Source organism: Misgurnus anguillicaudatus, chromosome 21 (genome assembly GCF_027580225.2).
Source record: "Misgurnus anguillicaudatus chromosome 21, ASM2758022v2, whole genome shotgun sequence".
Lineage (NCBI taxonomy): Eukaryota > Metazoa > Chordata > Actinopteri > Cypriniformes > Cobitidae > Misgurnus > Misgurnus anguillicaudatus.
Window position 1 is genome coordinate 55,087,894 of NC_073357.2, and position 15,774 is coordinate 55,103,667.

The 15,774-nt window shown below is 39.0% G+C and overlaps 1 protein-coding gene across 2 annotated transcripts in view; it reads right to left on the reverse strand.

The window, feature by feature from the left end:
• Nucleotides 1-414: 414 nt before the first annotated feature.
• Nucleotides 415-15,774, reverse strand: part of usp47 (ubiquitin specific peptidase 47) — a 42,258-nt gene continuing 26,898 nt past the window's right edge. For both annotated transcript variants that reach the window (XM_073859414.1, XM_073859413.1), the window contains 13 exons: nucleotides 14,867-14,975; nucleotides 14,125-14,328; nucleotides 13,915-14,030; nucleotides 13,712-13,831; nucleotides 10,868-11,642; nucleotides 9,126-9,301; nucleotides 7,797-7,877; nucleotides 7,595-7,710; nucleotides 4,775-4,893; nucleotides 3,877-4,007; nucleotides 3,750-3,797; nucleotides 3,530-3,660; nucleotides 415-1,768 (listed from right to left, as the gene is read on the reverse strand). In XM_073859414.1, coding sequence (XP_073715515.1) covers nucleotides 1,594-1,768; nucleotides 3,530-3,660; nucleotides 3,750-3,797; nucleotides 3,877-4,007; nucleotides 4,775-4,893; nucleotides 7,595-7,710; nucleotides 7,797-7,877; nucleotides 9,126-9,301; nucleotides 10,868-11,642; nucleotides 13,712-13,831; nucleotides 13,915-14,030; nucleotides 14,125-14,328; nucleotides 14,867-14,975 — 2,301 coding nt within the window. In that variant the 3' untranslated portion in view covers nucleotides 415-1,593. The remainder of the gene's footprint in view (nucleotides 1,769-3,529; nucleotides 3,661-3,749; nucleotides 3,798-3,876; nucleotides 4,008-4,774; nucleotides 4,894-7,594; nucleotides 7,711-7,796; nucleotides 7,878-9,125; nucleotides 9,302-10,867; nucleotides 11,643-13,711; nucleotides 13,832-13,914; nucleotides 14,031-14,124; nucleotides 14,329-14,866; nucleotides 14,976-15,774) is intronic.

Below are 15,774 nucleotides of genomic sequence, written 5' to 3' on the forward strand. Positions count from 1 at the left end.
GAATTTTATTTACATCATAAACTGTTTTAATAAAGACACTTGTGCGTTTGCACAAAGCTTCAACTTGCATGTAAACATGTATCACACTTTGTAGTAAATACAAAGATATTTATAATATACCGCCATTTATCCCAAAATTAACAAGAATTCTGGTAAAAATCACCCGGCTACCTACCCGGTCTCTGACCCACAGAAATTAACCTTTTTTCAAGAAGTGTGACACATAATGGTGCAATTCCTAAATTAATTTAGTTTATAATACATATAATAACCATCCCACACTTTACAAAGCCTGCATAAATGAGTTTTTACGTTTACAGAATGCTTACAAATAAAATTTTGATTCAGGTCATTTTCTCCCCGCGAGTGTGAATATGCAATGTTAGACGTCAACCTGAAGACAGGCAGACAGAGTTTGATTGTTGCTCTTTATTTGAATATTGGCATGTCTACAGCTTGTGGCAGCGTACGGAGACCAGAAGCCTGTGCTCTGCGGTGCCAGGGAGGGTCACTGGCGCTCCTGTGGCGGGGCGTTCACACACCCGCCGCCTTCCAGCTACGCAAAAACAGCAGCGAGAAGCATTTCCACACATGCACACACACACACACACTCGCCACATCTGAACCTGTGTTCACAAAATAAAATAACAAAACAAACACAGGATGAGACATTTCTAGATGGAAAAAGAAAGCCAAGTACAGATCAAAACGAAAATAATTAAAACACGTGCCATTAAAAGTCACTCACAAGACCTAACATCTTTATCAGTCCGTAGTGAAATAATTTACAGGATAAACAACAACAACAAAAAAAACCAAAACAGGTAAATGCAGCTCTCTACTTGATTCGTGTTGCTTTACTCCTAAAGGCTCGCAATCCCGTATGTACCAGTGTCAGTAGCCCCAGTAGGAAGAGTGATAAAAGAGCAAAGGGCGGGGCCTCAGATATCGATAGCCACGCCCATCCCCAAACAAACAGGGAACCATTAACTTTGTCAGCCAGAAAAGAAGCATTTAATTCACAACTGTGTGTTAAATAAACAAAACGATATCCCAAAATTTCAAGTGAGAGCCATCATACCCAAAAACTTCAAGTGAAAGTATCACGTAACCGGACGAGTCCGGTCGAAGAGCTCTACGAAGTGGAAGATGAGCAGTGCCGTCACCCCTGCGGTCTGAAGGGCGTTTGAAGGTATCCGGGTACATTACACGCTGTGCCTGAACGGTCAATGAATCTGGGTGAACGTGTGAACTGGATGTGGGAACGACGGGATGAAAATCAACAAAGACAGGCGAATCAAGAGGGCGATAAAGTTGCCCCCTCTCTTTGCTCTACGATTGCACCCGTCTTTGTATTATTAAACAGATTTTTTTTCTAAATGATATTAGATTTGAAATAGCTTTTGCACTTCCCTTTAAACTTTACAGTACAATAAACTATGGTGCACAATAGGACTCTGAGCTCCAAAGGACAGCGTCAGCCGGACAGCACTGGTGACGTTGATTCAACGTGGGCCAGGGTCCCTGGCGAGGCAGCGCTACACTGCAGCGGTCAGGTCTGACAGAAAAGACGGGAGGACAGTTCCCACCCGCTCAGTCCTGTCCGGGGTCTTTGGTAGGCCCTCCGTCCAGGTAAATTTTGAGGGCTTTCTCCTTGCGAGGAGAGTAGCTGACCCGATGGCCCGTCTTTAGCAGACGACTGCTCTCTTTCTTCATCAGTTCATTACGCTCGTCCTCGGAAAGCTCCATTAGCTCTTCTGTGCTGTCCCTGTGTGGGGGGGTACAAAAATTTGTTTATACACACCAAAAAGCTATGAACTGTCTCACTATGAACAATACTAACATAGTGCTTCAAATTCAAGGACCTTTCAAGGACTTTCCGGGTCCAATACCCTCAAATTCAAGGACTAAATGTGGGGACACATTTCAAGTGAGATCAAGGTTACATCGTGTTACATTTAAAGATACATTGTTACAGTTCCCTTTTAAGGGAACTTGCACTGTGTCACTGCGGTGACACTTTGGAGACGCCTCCAGCAGGGGTAAGTGCGTCTGAATGTGTATCAAATTCAACCAATGGTGAGGCTTAACGACAAAGAAAGTGTGATGAGGAAGCCAGGAAGTATATCGCTATCTGAAATATTGCCAAAGATGGCGTTACAGGGGCGCAGGAAGAATGGCAAGGAAGACGCAGCATCCCATTCCCTTCTCAGGGAACAACAGTTACATATGTAACCCGAGAGGTTTTCATGTGTCAAACACAACTATGCAAAAAAGCATTTTGGTATCAACATTCACATACAGAAGATATAAGTATTTAAAGCGAACATTTTTGCACATGTGCTTAAAAAGTCTAGAATTTTATGATAATATCCTACACTACACAGGGAATAATAATACAGATTTTTTCCAGAAAGCTTTTTGCATAAAATAGATTCAAGTACTTTCAATGACCTGTATCTGGGTGATTCTCATGAAACCATTGAAACACCACGGCACTAATGATTTTGGCTTTAAAATGTGTAATATAGTAACATTAAAAAGCATCAGAATTAACACAATACTGTGTTCTACATTGCACAATGTGTGATTTCAACATAAGAATTTATAATTGTAAATTTTATCTCATTTCCTGCTGAAATTCTCATTACCGCAATGTGTCCGGCTGTGTTTGAACATGCGTTATGTTGTAATTTAATCAAATTAACACAAAAAAAATTAAGAAAAAAAATAAATGGATGTTTTGCTAGACTACTTTAGATGAAAGAAAAAATATTTACTGAATATTCATGTATAATAATAATGAAGAAAAATTAGGAAAATGATGTGTCCATGCCTGATGTTCTCATCCTCCGCAACACTTTTTGAGAACAGTTTAAGCACACATAAAGAATTTTAATAAAGTTTGATTTTGAGTGACCAAGCACATGGACCAGTTACTTCAAGATGGCTACCAGGTTAGATCATTTTTTTTTACAGTTAATTTGAAATATTGTCTTGTCAGAATGCTCACACGACATTTTGATTCTCATTACCGCAACAGATGCTTATTAAACATTAATTTAATTAATAAAAGCATAATACTTTGATTTTAAATGCATGTGCAGAATCTCCAAATTATGTTCTTTCATGTTTGTCATGTCATTTTGAAAATATGTCAGTGTTGATGTTTTCTGACTGTTGCGGTAATGAGATTTTTTAGGACTAATTTTTTAAATTATGTTACAAAAAGTGTTAAATGATAAGTAAAAGTTTTTAAATTAATGTTCCCATTTACTCCAGACTTTGTTTTTCAATGTCTGGTGGGAAAAAAAGTACATTTAAGCAATTTCTACATTTTCATGCTTGACATTTTTAAAACTCAAGTTTTCGTGAGAATCACCCATCTATGTATGTATATTTTCAGAAACTTCCCAGGGCCTTACATTTTTTCTCCCAGATTCACAAACTTTCAAGGATTTCAAGGACCTGTGGGAACGCTGGGTGTTATACACCCACTATGGGGTTAATGGGGCCTTAAACAACGCACCTGTAGAAGATCACTGCGCCATCGTCACAGATATACAGAGGCCAAGCATTGAGGGTGGAGACTTTAGGATTCCAATCCAAATCCTGATGGATCTCCAGCACTGATATGTCACAGGGAAAAGTTCCTCGTCCCTGCAGAAGAAAACAAGAAGTTCGGATCTGAGAAACTGAGGGAACGACACTTGTGATTCAGCTTGAATGACACACAAAGACTGCCGTACCTTTGCAAATTCCAAGTTTTCCAAAGGAATCTCACTCAATTCACTGAGCTGTAAACAGAATGTGATGTTAGCACTCGAACGTATGGAGAAAACAAATTTCTACATTTCCCAACAGATGTCCACATACCTTTTCCTTGAGCTCCTCTACACTGCTGCTCTCCAGCACCACCTCGCGAAAGGGTTCGAGTTTCATCTGGGCGGGACACCAGCGTCGCGTCAGAACCGCCAGTTGGGACATGGACTTCATTCGCTCGGGTTCTAGATGATAAACAAAGAAATCGATAAATGACAATACGAGCTATATGGGCAGTTCACCCCAAAAATGTAAATGGTTAACGAACAAGATCTGGGGCACTATTTACTTCAGTAGTACAGAAAAAAATATTACAACGGAAGTAAATAGTGCCCCAGATCTTCATGGCTACATACATTTTTCAAAATGTCTTCATGTGTGTTGTTCAGAACAAAAAATAAAAAAAAAGCATGAAGGTCGAAGTGCTGCAAACTAAGTGCTTTTCCGCCATACAATATAGTTCTCATTTTTTATCCGATTTAAAAAAAATCGCCACGTGTCGGAGCCGATGGTGTAGTGGACAGTGCTCCGACATATGGTGCAAATGCACTTCCGGTGACCAAGTTTGAATCCCAGCTCGAGGTCCTTTGCCGATCCCATACCCCTCTCTCTACCCTGTACTTTCTGTAATTTCAAAAATATAACTAAAAAAAAAAATCGCCACGTTTTATTTTGTGCCACCATACTTACTCTTGTAACTACTGATGTAACGGTCTTTAAATAGGGAGAACATGGAAGTGTTTGGTGGCTTCTGGACTCATTCCTGTTTGGATCCTGGGGAATGAATGGGGCTAGGCTAAATGCTAACACATTCACGATGCGCTGTACAAAGATTAAGTGCACGCATTGAATGAAGATAGGTATGTATTCATTTGTCTATGTTAAGGTAAGAACATAGTACAAAATTGAAAAACTGTGGTGTTTTCCTTTAAGCTTTAACTGTAGTCTTCACCTTCAAGGACCTCGAGGAACACCTCCCAGTTACTGGAGATGTTGATGTCCTCCTCATAAATGTGGTAATCCAAGAAAACTGTTCCTGGGTTCTTCCAGGTCTTCTTCCTGAGTCTGAACCTGCGACACACAGAGCAACATGCATCTTGTTAGGATTCAGAGGTGTTAATCCTCCACTGATGTGAGTCAGAGTATTTTAAAGGCCAGCAGAACTGAGAAAGTTTGTGAGTCAAGCCTGGGATTGCATAACAAGTCTGACCACAGCAGTCTTTCAATGCACAAGAACGCTGAGATATGAGATCAAGTTAAAGGTGCAATGTGGGACTTTTAGAAGGATCTCGACAGAAATGCAATATAATATACATAACTTATATTATCAGTAGTGTAAAAAAATCATACATAATGAAATGTTTTGTTTTTATTACCTTAGAATAAGACGTTTATATCTACATACACCGCAGGGTACACGGAAGTCGCCGTCACGTTCCTACAGTAGCTCTAAACAGACAAACTGTTTTATAGATCGCATTTTATTTGATCACTACGTTGACGTAGTTTGTCCTGTGGCAGGTACTGAAGCTTCACTATGCGTTTCGAAAAGGAGGGATGAGCTGTAGACTGAGCAGAAGGTTTCAATTCACAGTCTCACCACTAGATGGCGCTAAAAGTCCTACATTGCACCTTTAACAGACCACCATCTGCTTCTCGAAAACAATTAAAGGACAAGTTTGGTATTTTACATTCAAAGCCCTGTTTTCAGATTGTTTATGATGAAATAGAACGGTTTTGACCGAAATTTGGACATATGATGCTGGCCCAATAATTTTTGGGTGTTTGTTTACAATGGGTGTATAGGTGCACTGGAACAATCCTTCCTAAAATGCATTAAACTTTCGTTTACAAAGACGTGAAACTCACCGAGTGGTCAGGGGTGTTCACTGATATGCTCACACAAAAATCGCTGTAAAAGATGCTTTCCAAAAGGGTTTTATCGTAGTTTTTGTCCAACTCCATTGACTTGTATTAGATGTGCTGTGAGGTACGGTATTACTCCGCGCCGGGAACTTTGTTTGTATTCTTGCAATTGGCAAAGGTGGATTATCGCCACCACGTGGGCTGGAGTGTCTATTATTTAAGCTCTCAATAGAAGAATATACGGGTGTGAGGCGTTTGGAAAAATAGGTCCACAAGTTAACAACGAATGGTAAAGCAGCTGTTGGAAGGCGTCTTTTGCAGCGATTTTTGTGTGAGCGTATCAGTGAGCGCCCCTGGCCGCTCGGTGAGTTTCACGTCTTTGTAAACGAAAGTTTAACCCTTGTGCATCCTTGAGGACATTTTTGTCTTTTTCAGTTTTGTTTTTTTGATAACTTTCCCTGCGTTAATGCTAACTGCATAAAATTTGCCACAGGTGTGCATTTTTATTGGAATTTTATTATTTCACCTTCATTTCCTTTAAAAAATCTATTTTCTACTAGGTACACAAAATACTTCCTCTCAGGACCTTTTGGACAAAAATGTCCCCATTGAAACCCATTAAAACTGCAATTTTTAATCCCGGTGCCATGCAACTATAAAATGATGCAATCTTTGTTAACAGGCTTTCATTCTGTTGGCAAGGCTTCAAAATTTTTATGTTTACTATTTTTTACCAGATGGTGCCATTTTTTTAGGTTTGGCATATAAAGCAAATTATCGCTTTATTGTTGTTTTCTGCTTATGCATATTATAGAGCCCATTAGATATATTATGAAGCTATAATTGTGTGGGTGTGTTGGTATGGATGTCAGAGTGTGGTTTGTATGTGTGTACTGAAAATTTTATGTGTGTGTGTGTGTGTACCTGGTAATTATCACGTTGTGGTGACCAATTGCCCCCACAAAGATAGGAATACCAGTATTTTTGTGACCTTGTGGGGACATTTTGAGGTCCCCATGAGAAAACAAGCTTATAAATCAAACAGAATGATGTTTCTTGAAAATGTGAAGTAGTAGAAGGGTTTCTGTAATGGTTGGGGTTAGAGAATGGGGTAGGTAAGGGGAATAGAATATACAGTTTGTATGGTATAAAATGCATTACGTCTATGAAATGTCCCCACAAAACATGGAAACCATAATGTGCGTGTGTGTGTGTGTGTGTGCGTGTGTGAACAGTTTGACTGAAAAAATATATATTGTACTGGAAATCACAAGACTACACCCGCTGCAAAGGAGGTGTCGTTTTTTTTTATAAAAAAACAACAGTGGCATTGTGTAAACAAACCAGCATTTAAAGGGTTAAAATTCTGAAAATTAATGAATGTTTGGTCATTGTGATTAGAGCTGATGTTGGTTAAAAAAATGGCATCAGTGAAAGTGGAAAAAAATATTAATCTATAATATTTTTATGAGACTTTTTGGACATGGACATTTTTGTCCCCTGTGAACCTATGTGTAACTTTTTTAATTGATGCACAAAGTTTAATGCATTTTAGGAAGGATTGTTCCAGTGCACCTATACAGCCATTATAGAGGTGGGAGGTGATACAAAAAACACCCAAAAATTCTCAGGCTGGCATCATGTGTCCAAATTTCAATCAAAACCGTTCTATTTCATCATAAACAATCTGAAAACAGAAATAATCTTAATGAAATATAATCTCAAAACAAACAAGATCAATTGTATTACCCCGTTTGTCGATAATTTTGCTTGTTTTGAGCAAACAATCACTTAATTTTCGTTTCCAACTATTTCAGTAATCGATTTTTATCGATTTAATCAATTTGTTGCTGCAGCCCTACACAACAATTGTGTGTGTGTGTGTGTGTGTGTGTGTGTCTCTTACCGGTCTATACTGAGCTCCAGTTTACACTGGTCTTTGAGTTGAGGCAGCAACTCCTCTTTAGACTGTCTAACAGTCATGCCCTTAGCAAACACTGTGTCGAGAAGAAACTTACAGGGCTGTTGAAACAACACAACAAACAAAAACATAAGAATGACGAGATTAAACTGGAGAATAAGATGATCCAAGCGTGCACAGAGCTCACCTCTAGTTCATTGACCAGCAGCTGGTAGACCTTCACCCTGTATTCTCCTTTCTTCAGTGCTCGTCCTAATCGGATCGTGATCTTGTTCAAAACAACAGCATTTGAGATCATAATTTTAAGCGTTATGGTGAAGCCTAGTGGTCAAACAATATGGTTTTTAACTCTTTCCCCGCCATTGACGAGTTATCTGGTCAATAAAGAAAAAAGCCTTCATTTGATATATTGTATGTTTATTTAAAGAAGAAGAATTTCTGGAAGGCATTAAACTTTCGTAAAAATCATAAAATGCTGGCGCTGGCTGGCAACTTTTTTAAATTAAACACAACATTAATGGCATAATAAACATAAATGATTGAATAATTTACACTTGAGCGTCTGTGTATTAGAAACAACTAATTTAAAAAGACTTTTTTTAGATGTTAAATAAATCTTTGGTGTCCCCAGAGCACATATGTGAAGTTTTAGCTCAAAACACCATATAAATAATTTATTATAACATGTTAAAATTGCCATTTTGTAGGTGTGTGCAAAAATGTGCAGTTTTGGGTGTGTCCTTTAAAATGCAAATGAGCTGATGAAATTCAAACACTAATCACAATGATGGTGGTTTGTTGCAATTAAAACTCAATTGTGCTTTTCTCTGCACTAAATGGGAGTGATGTGGTTGTATAGTGCAGATTAAGGGGTGGTATTATTATAATAAGAGCTCCTTATGACATCATAAGGAGAGACGAATTTCAACGACCTATTTTTTCATGTGCTTGTAGAGAATGGTTTACCAAAACTAAGTTAATGGGTTGATCTTTTTCACATTTTCTAGGTTGATAGAAGCATTGGGGACCCAATCATAGCACTTAAACGTGGAAAAAGTCAGATTTTCATACCATGGCCCCTTTAAAGGATTAGTTCACCCAAAAATGAAAATGTTGTCATCATTTACCCACTCTCATCTTGTTACAAACCTGTATACATTTCTTTGTTCTGATGAACACAAATTAAGATATTTTGAGAAATGTCTGTAACCAAATGAATCAGAGGCCCCATCAACCTCCACAATACGGAAAAAGAACACTATGGAAGTCAATGGGGCCTCTGATCGGTTTGATTACAAACATTCCTCAAAATATCTTCCTTTGTTTATATCAGAACAAATAAATTTATACAGTTTTTTTACAAGATGAGAGTGAGTAAATAATGATAACATTTTTGGGTGAACTATCACTTTCAGGCAACTAAAAAAAAGATTTATTGTCCGAGTCATCACCCACAAATATATACAATATACTAGTCTATCGCTAAAGAAGCCCTGAGATAAAGTTAGAAACTCACCTTGTTGTCATCAGAGAAAGTAGACAGTGTCTCATTCAGCCGCACGCTTTCAAACTCCTGGTTGTTGGCATAAACCCGGAAGACCTTAAACTGAGTGGATGGGACGCCAACGTACGGCTCGAGATTCTGTTTGAATGCAGCCAATGTGATTCTCTTATCAACATGGACAAGCAAACCTGCGACACAAGTCAAGTCAGCATATTAGCAGCAGTTACTATTAACATTTGGACAGAGCGGGGGACACAAACTAATACATTTTGGCATTCAAAAAATATTTAACCCCTTAAGTAGCACAAATACCCTTTTGAGTGGGGGGGGGGTGAAAATGTGATATACCTTCCCAGTCTCCAGTAGATGCGTATAAATAGCACGAAGTGTGAAAATTGGGCAATACATACACCAAATTCCAATTTTTTTCTTGTTTTTTTTAAACCATTTCCGCTTGGGTTTAGGGTAAAGAATTAAGGAGGTTATTTAATATACAGGTTTCTCCATGTTTTTGTCTATATTTAATCCATGGTCGCTTGGATTTGGGGTTAGAATTGGGGTTTGGATGTCATTTTTATATAACAAAAAATTGTTCTAACCCTAAACCCAAGCGACAATAGTAAAAAATTGAGAAACCAATAAATAAAACGACAAAAAGAGTGAATGGGAAGAACTGGCGTATCATATGCAGGCGTTTCACACTTCGTGCCATTTATACGCAACTCTATGAGACTGGGTTGGATATACACCTTCAAATTAATATAACTTTGGCATTTTTTGGTCTAGAAGCCTAATCTTGGTCATGTTTTAAAGAATTTATTTATAAATATGAAATAAATAAATTGTTGTAGCAGTTCACATTTATTTTAATAAATAAAAATGATTTTATAAATAAAAAGTAATAGCCATAAGTCTCAAATAGTTCTGATCCAAAGTTAAAATCCCAAAAAATGTGGTTTGTGTCAGACTTTTAGTGGTTTTACCAACAATGGCCAGTAGGTGTCAACGGTTTGCTGCATACTCTTGTCAAAAATTAATAAATTACTGTCACCGCATTATTATTACGGCACAAAGGTTTTGAAATATGAAAATTTTGCCACCAAAATTTGCGAGTGTGCCACTGAATTTTACATCTAGTCGCACATGTGCGACCAGTTAATTTTAGCTTTTTTTGTGATGTGACACTGAATTTCAAACCGCACATTGTACTTTCTGCATTTATCATTAAAGTATTTATTAGTAATACAGTGAAAATAAGTAGACATGTGAATATTTGGTTAGCGTGTTGACTTACAGTGTGTGCTCCTAAATTTTCTGGTTGCGCCCCTAAAATTTTCAGTTGGGGGGCACTGTGCTCCTAGTGAAAATAGTTAGTCTGGAGCCCTGGTTTGTCATGAGTAGAGTTTTAGTGTTATAAATATGTAAAAACAAATTTGGCATACCTGTGGCCCCGTGACATTTTAGAAACTGACTCTCACTACGTCATAATTTTTTTTTCAATCGGCTGAAATATCATCCAAACTTTAAAAAGACACATCTTAAAGTGCATCATTTTGATGTTTTATTCATCTTTTCCCAGTGTAATGGTCATAAAAAAACATTCATTGGATTGTCAGGACGGAGTGTCAGTGTAATCCTATTCGAAAAGCAATCGTACCAATATCCCCCCACAGCCTCTTTCCATTTGCATTCAATTAATCAAAACGTTCACCCTGATCTCTATTAAGGCCCATGTAAAATATCAAAGAGCGAACCTTTACTTTTCTGTCCCTCTTCTGAACCATTGTCTTGCGGGTACGGCTCTGCTTTAAAGTACAGGTATTGGGCTTCGGCTTTATTCTTGCCATTCTCATCGTACTCGCTGTCCGTTCCCGAATCCTCCTCGGCCGTGTCCCACGTCTCCTTTTTGCCCTCGTGCGCTTTGGAGCGGCGGCTGCTGGTGATGCTGTGCGAGTCAAGGCCGTTGGCCAGGGGCAACGGGCCGCTGTCTGCGTTACACAAGGTGTCGCTGCTGTGGCTGGAGCTCAGGATGTCGCTGTCCACCGAGCTGGTGCTACGGTCATTGTTGACGTCCGAGTCAGAACGCTCCTCAGAGGGGAACTGGTTCTCGGAGTCGGGAGCGGGCCGCGTGCAATTCTCGGGTTGGGAGGGCGGCTGTGCGGCAGCCTCGGGTTCTTGTGCTGGTGGTGACTCGATGTGCTCGAAGTCGCTGTGTTCTGAGCTCTTCTGGCTGTCACTGGTGCTGGAGGTCTGTTGCTGTTGTTGTAATGAAAGGTTTTTTAGTTTCTCTGTGCTCTCTTCAAGAATGGCTTCTACTGACTTTCGGCTGCCCTTCGACCCATCAAACGAGTCCTCAGAGTCAGCGCTAGCTTTGGGACAACTAGTTCTATTGGCTAAGGAGCCTGGCGACTGCTCGGGCAGGGAGACAAACAGTCTGATTGTGTTGCCGTGGCGATCCAGGAGCTTCCACAAATGAGATTCGGTGAAAGCGGCCTGGTGATCCGGCGAGTCTGAGCTCTCCACGAATACCTAAGGATGTAACATTATAGCATTATAAATAGACTGAAATGGCACATTTCATTGGCGTTGAACAAACAATAATGTTGGGATTCAAGACAAGAGCGTAATTTGTGTGTCAACCAATAGCGACCTGGAGAGATGCACCAATCGAAATCCTCTGTTTTTGACTAAAGGGGCGGTCACTCTAGACTTTGAGCATGCTAATATTTTTTGGATGTTACTGCGAGTATGGGCGATACGTCAATGATCAGGCGATCTATCCATGTATCCATCTATCTATCCATCCCTCCATGTATCTATCCATGTATCCATCCATCTTTCTTTTTCTTTCTATCCATCTATCTATCCATGCATCCATCTATCCATCCCTCCATGTATCTATCCATGTATCCATCCATCTTTCTTTTTCTTTCCATCCATGTATCCATCCATCTTTCTTTTTCTTTCCATCCATGCATCCATCTATCCATCTATCCATGCATCCATCTATCCATCTATCCATGCATCCATCTATCCATGCATCCATCTATCCATCTATCCATCCATCCATCCATCCATCCATCCATCCATCCATCCTTCTTTCTTTCATTTTTCTTTCTAACCATCTATCTATCTATCTATCCATGCATTCATCTATCTATCTATCCATCCATGCATCCATCTATTTATTTATCTATCTATCCATGCATCCATCTATCTATCTATCTATCTATCTATCTATCTATCTATCTATCTATCTATCTATCTATCTATCTATCTATCTATCTATCTATCTATCCATCCATGCATCCATCTATCCATCCCTCCATGTATCTATCCATGTATCCATCCATCTTTCTTTTTCTTTCCATCCATGTATCCATCCATCTTTCTTTTTCTTTCCATCCATGCATCCATCTATCCATCTATCCATCTATCCATGCATCCATCTATCCATCTATCCATCTATCCATCCATCCATCCATCCATCCATCCATCCATCCTTCTTTCTTTCATTTTTCTTTCTAACCATCTATCTATCTATCTATCTATCTATCTATCCATGCATTCATCTATCTATCTATCCATGCATCCATCTATTTATCTATCTATCCATGCATCCATCTATCCATGCATCCATCTATCTATCTATCTATCTATCTATCTATCTATCTATCTATCTATCTATCCATGCATACATCTATCTATCCTTCCATGTATCCATCCATCCATCCTTCTTTCTTTATTTCTTTATTTTTCTTTTTATCCATCTATCTATCCATGCATCCATCTATCTATGCATCCATCTATCTATCTATCCATGCATCCATATATCTATCCATCCACCCTTCCATGTTTCTATCCATGCATCCATCCATCCATATATCTATCCATCCATCCTTCTTTCTTTTTCTTTCTATCTATCCATCCGGCATCCATCTATTTATCCATGCATCCATCCATATATCCATGCATCCATCCATGCATGGATAGATAGATAGATGCATGGATAGATAGATGCATGGATAGATCTATGCATCTATGGATGGATTCCTAATTTATGCATCTATCCATCCATCTATCCATCCATCCATGTATCCATCCATGTATCCATCCTTCTTTTTTTCCTTTCTACCCAGCTATTCATCCCTCCATGTATCTATCCATGTATCCATCCATCTTTCTCTTTCTTTCTATCCATCCATCCATCCATATATGCATCTATCCATGCTTGTATCACATATCCATGGATGGATGGAAGAAATAAGAAAGAAAGAAAAAGAAAGAAAGAAGGATGGATAGATAGATAGATAGATGCATGGATGGATGGATAGGTCTATGCATCTATGGATGGACAGATCTATGCATCTATCCATGCATTTATCCATGCATCTATCTATCCATCCATCCATCCATCCATCCAGCCATCCTTCTTTCTTTCTTTTTCTTTCATCCATCAATCCATCTTTCTTTCTTTTTCTTCCATCCATCCATCCATCCATCCATCCATCGGTTTATCCGTCCATCTATGTATTTGTCCATCTATCAAAGTGTGTAGCAAGGATTTAGCCAACGTGCTGAGTGTTGTATAAGTAAACCTTGTTACTCCTGAAGAAACCCTCTGCTTTTAGAGTTTTGTTGGGCACATAAAGAAGCCGAAGGTCATTATAGCAGCGCTCTAAGACAACACGCATCGTGTCTGCACAAAGCCCCGTGGCCTGAAAACACAAATGTGAAGAAAAGGTTAGAGAGATGTTTTTGGTATGTATATAGAGGTATGTTTAGAAGAGAGGTCTTATACCTGTGCAATGAGTTGTTTAAACTCAGTAATGCTCTGGTTAAGATAAGCCCTCACACTGACTGGAGCAGCAATGGTTTCACTCTTTAGATCCACTATGTGAACCTTCACCATAACCTCTGCAATGAATATAAAACACAGACAGCAGTTTAACATTGACTAATATACCCAAAAACATGTGTATTAACAAAACAAATATGATAAATTTGTTACCTCCAGGTTTGTAGGGCTGAAATGTTTGGTCTGGTCTGCGGATCTCAAGCAGCAGGTCGAACATGTATGAAGATTTGACCCCGCCGAGCAGCAAACCCATGGGCATGTCTTCCTCGCCCTCATACGAGCGTTCCAGATATTCATGAAACTCGTCGTACTTCACCAATCGACAGCAGTCCAGTGGCACCACTGTCTCGAGATCCATCAGCTACAAACATGTATGAATATCATGCACAGACAAACACAGGGATACAGACTAGTGAAATCTAATCAAACAAGTGATACATTCGAAAACACCAAATATTGTTAATCTGTTAAATTCTTTGGTTCCTCTACTAACTCAAAGACCTTGTTAGGCACAGACAGTATATTTACATTTCAATATGGTGTAGAGGTATAAACTAGCCTAGGGCTGCAAAAATTTTTACACATCTTCTGTGCTAAATGGCGATGGTGCATTGTGCAATAAATTATTCGACAATGACATGCATTGACAATGGCAACTATATACATAATGTATGACTATAATTTTTATTATTATCTATTTTATTATTACAGCTTTATTGATTTGTTGTCGTTTCTGCAGTCCTAATATAGTCATTTGGCAGACCAAACCAGCTTTCATGCATTCAACATGTGTTTCCTGGGAATAAAGCCCATGACCTTTGTGCTGCTAATGCAATGCTCTATCAATTGAGCTACAGGACTTAATGAGAAGAACGTTATTAAGCAATGGCTCTGCTCAGCTTGTAGGCCATTTCTGTTGCTTCTCTCAGAGTTTTGTCTTTGTGAACCTCCAGTTTGTTCTCCATCATCATCATCTTAACTGGATGCATGCAGAAGAGCTTGATCTAAAAGAAAAAAATGGAAATTCAAGTAATGCTGATTGACTAGTACAATGGACCTATCCATCTAACTATCCATCCATCTTACTATCCATCTATATATCCATCTTACTATTCATCCATCCATCCATCCATCCATCCATCCATCCATCCATCCATCCATCTTACTATCCATCCATATATCCATCTTACTATCCATATATCCATTCATCAAGCTATCTATCCATCGATCCATCCATCTTACTATCTATCCATATCCATCTCTTCTTCCATCCATCAAGCTATCTATCCATCCATCCATTCATCCATCAAGCTATCTATCCATCAAGCTATCTATCCATCCATCCAACCATCAAGCTATCTATCCATTCATCCATCCATCCAACCATCAAGCTATCCATCTTAACTATCCATCCATCCATCCATCAAGCTATCTATACATCCATTCATCCATCCATCCATCAAGTTATCTATCCATCCATCCATCCAACCATCAAGCTATCTATCCATTCATCCATCCATCTAACCAACCATCAAGCTATCCATCCATTCATCCATCAAGCTATCCATCCATCCAACCATCAAGCTATCCATCCATCCATCCATCCATCCATCCATCCAACCATCAAGCTATCCATCCATCCATCCAACCATCAAGCTATCATCCATCCATCCATCCATCCAACCATCCATCCATCCATCTATACATCCATCGACCCATCCATCCATAAATCCATCTTACTATCTATCCATCCATCTTACTATCTATCCATCCATCTTACTATCTATCTATCCATCCATCCAC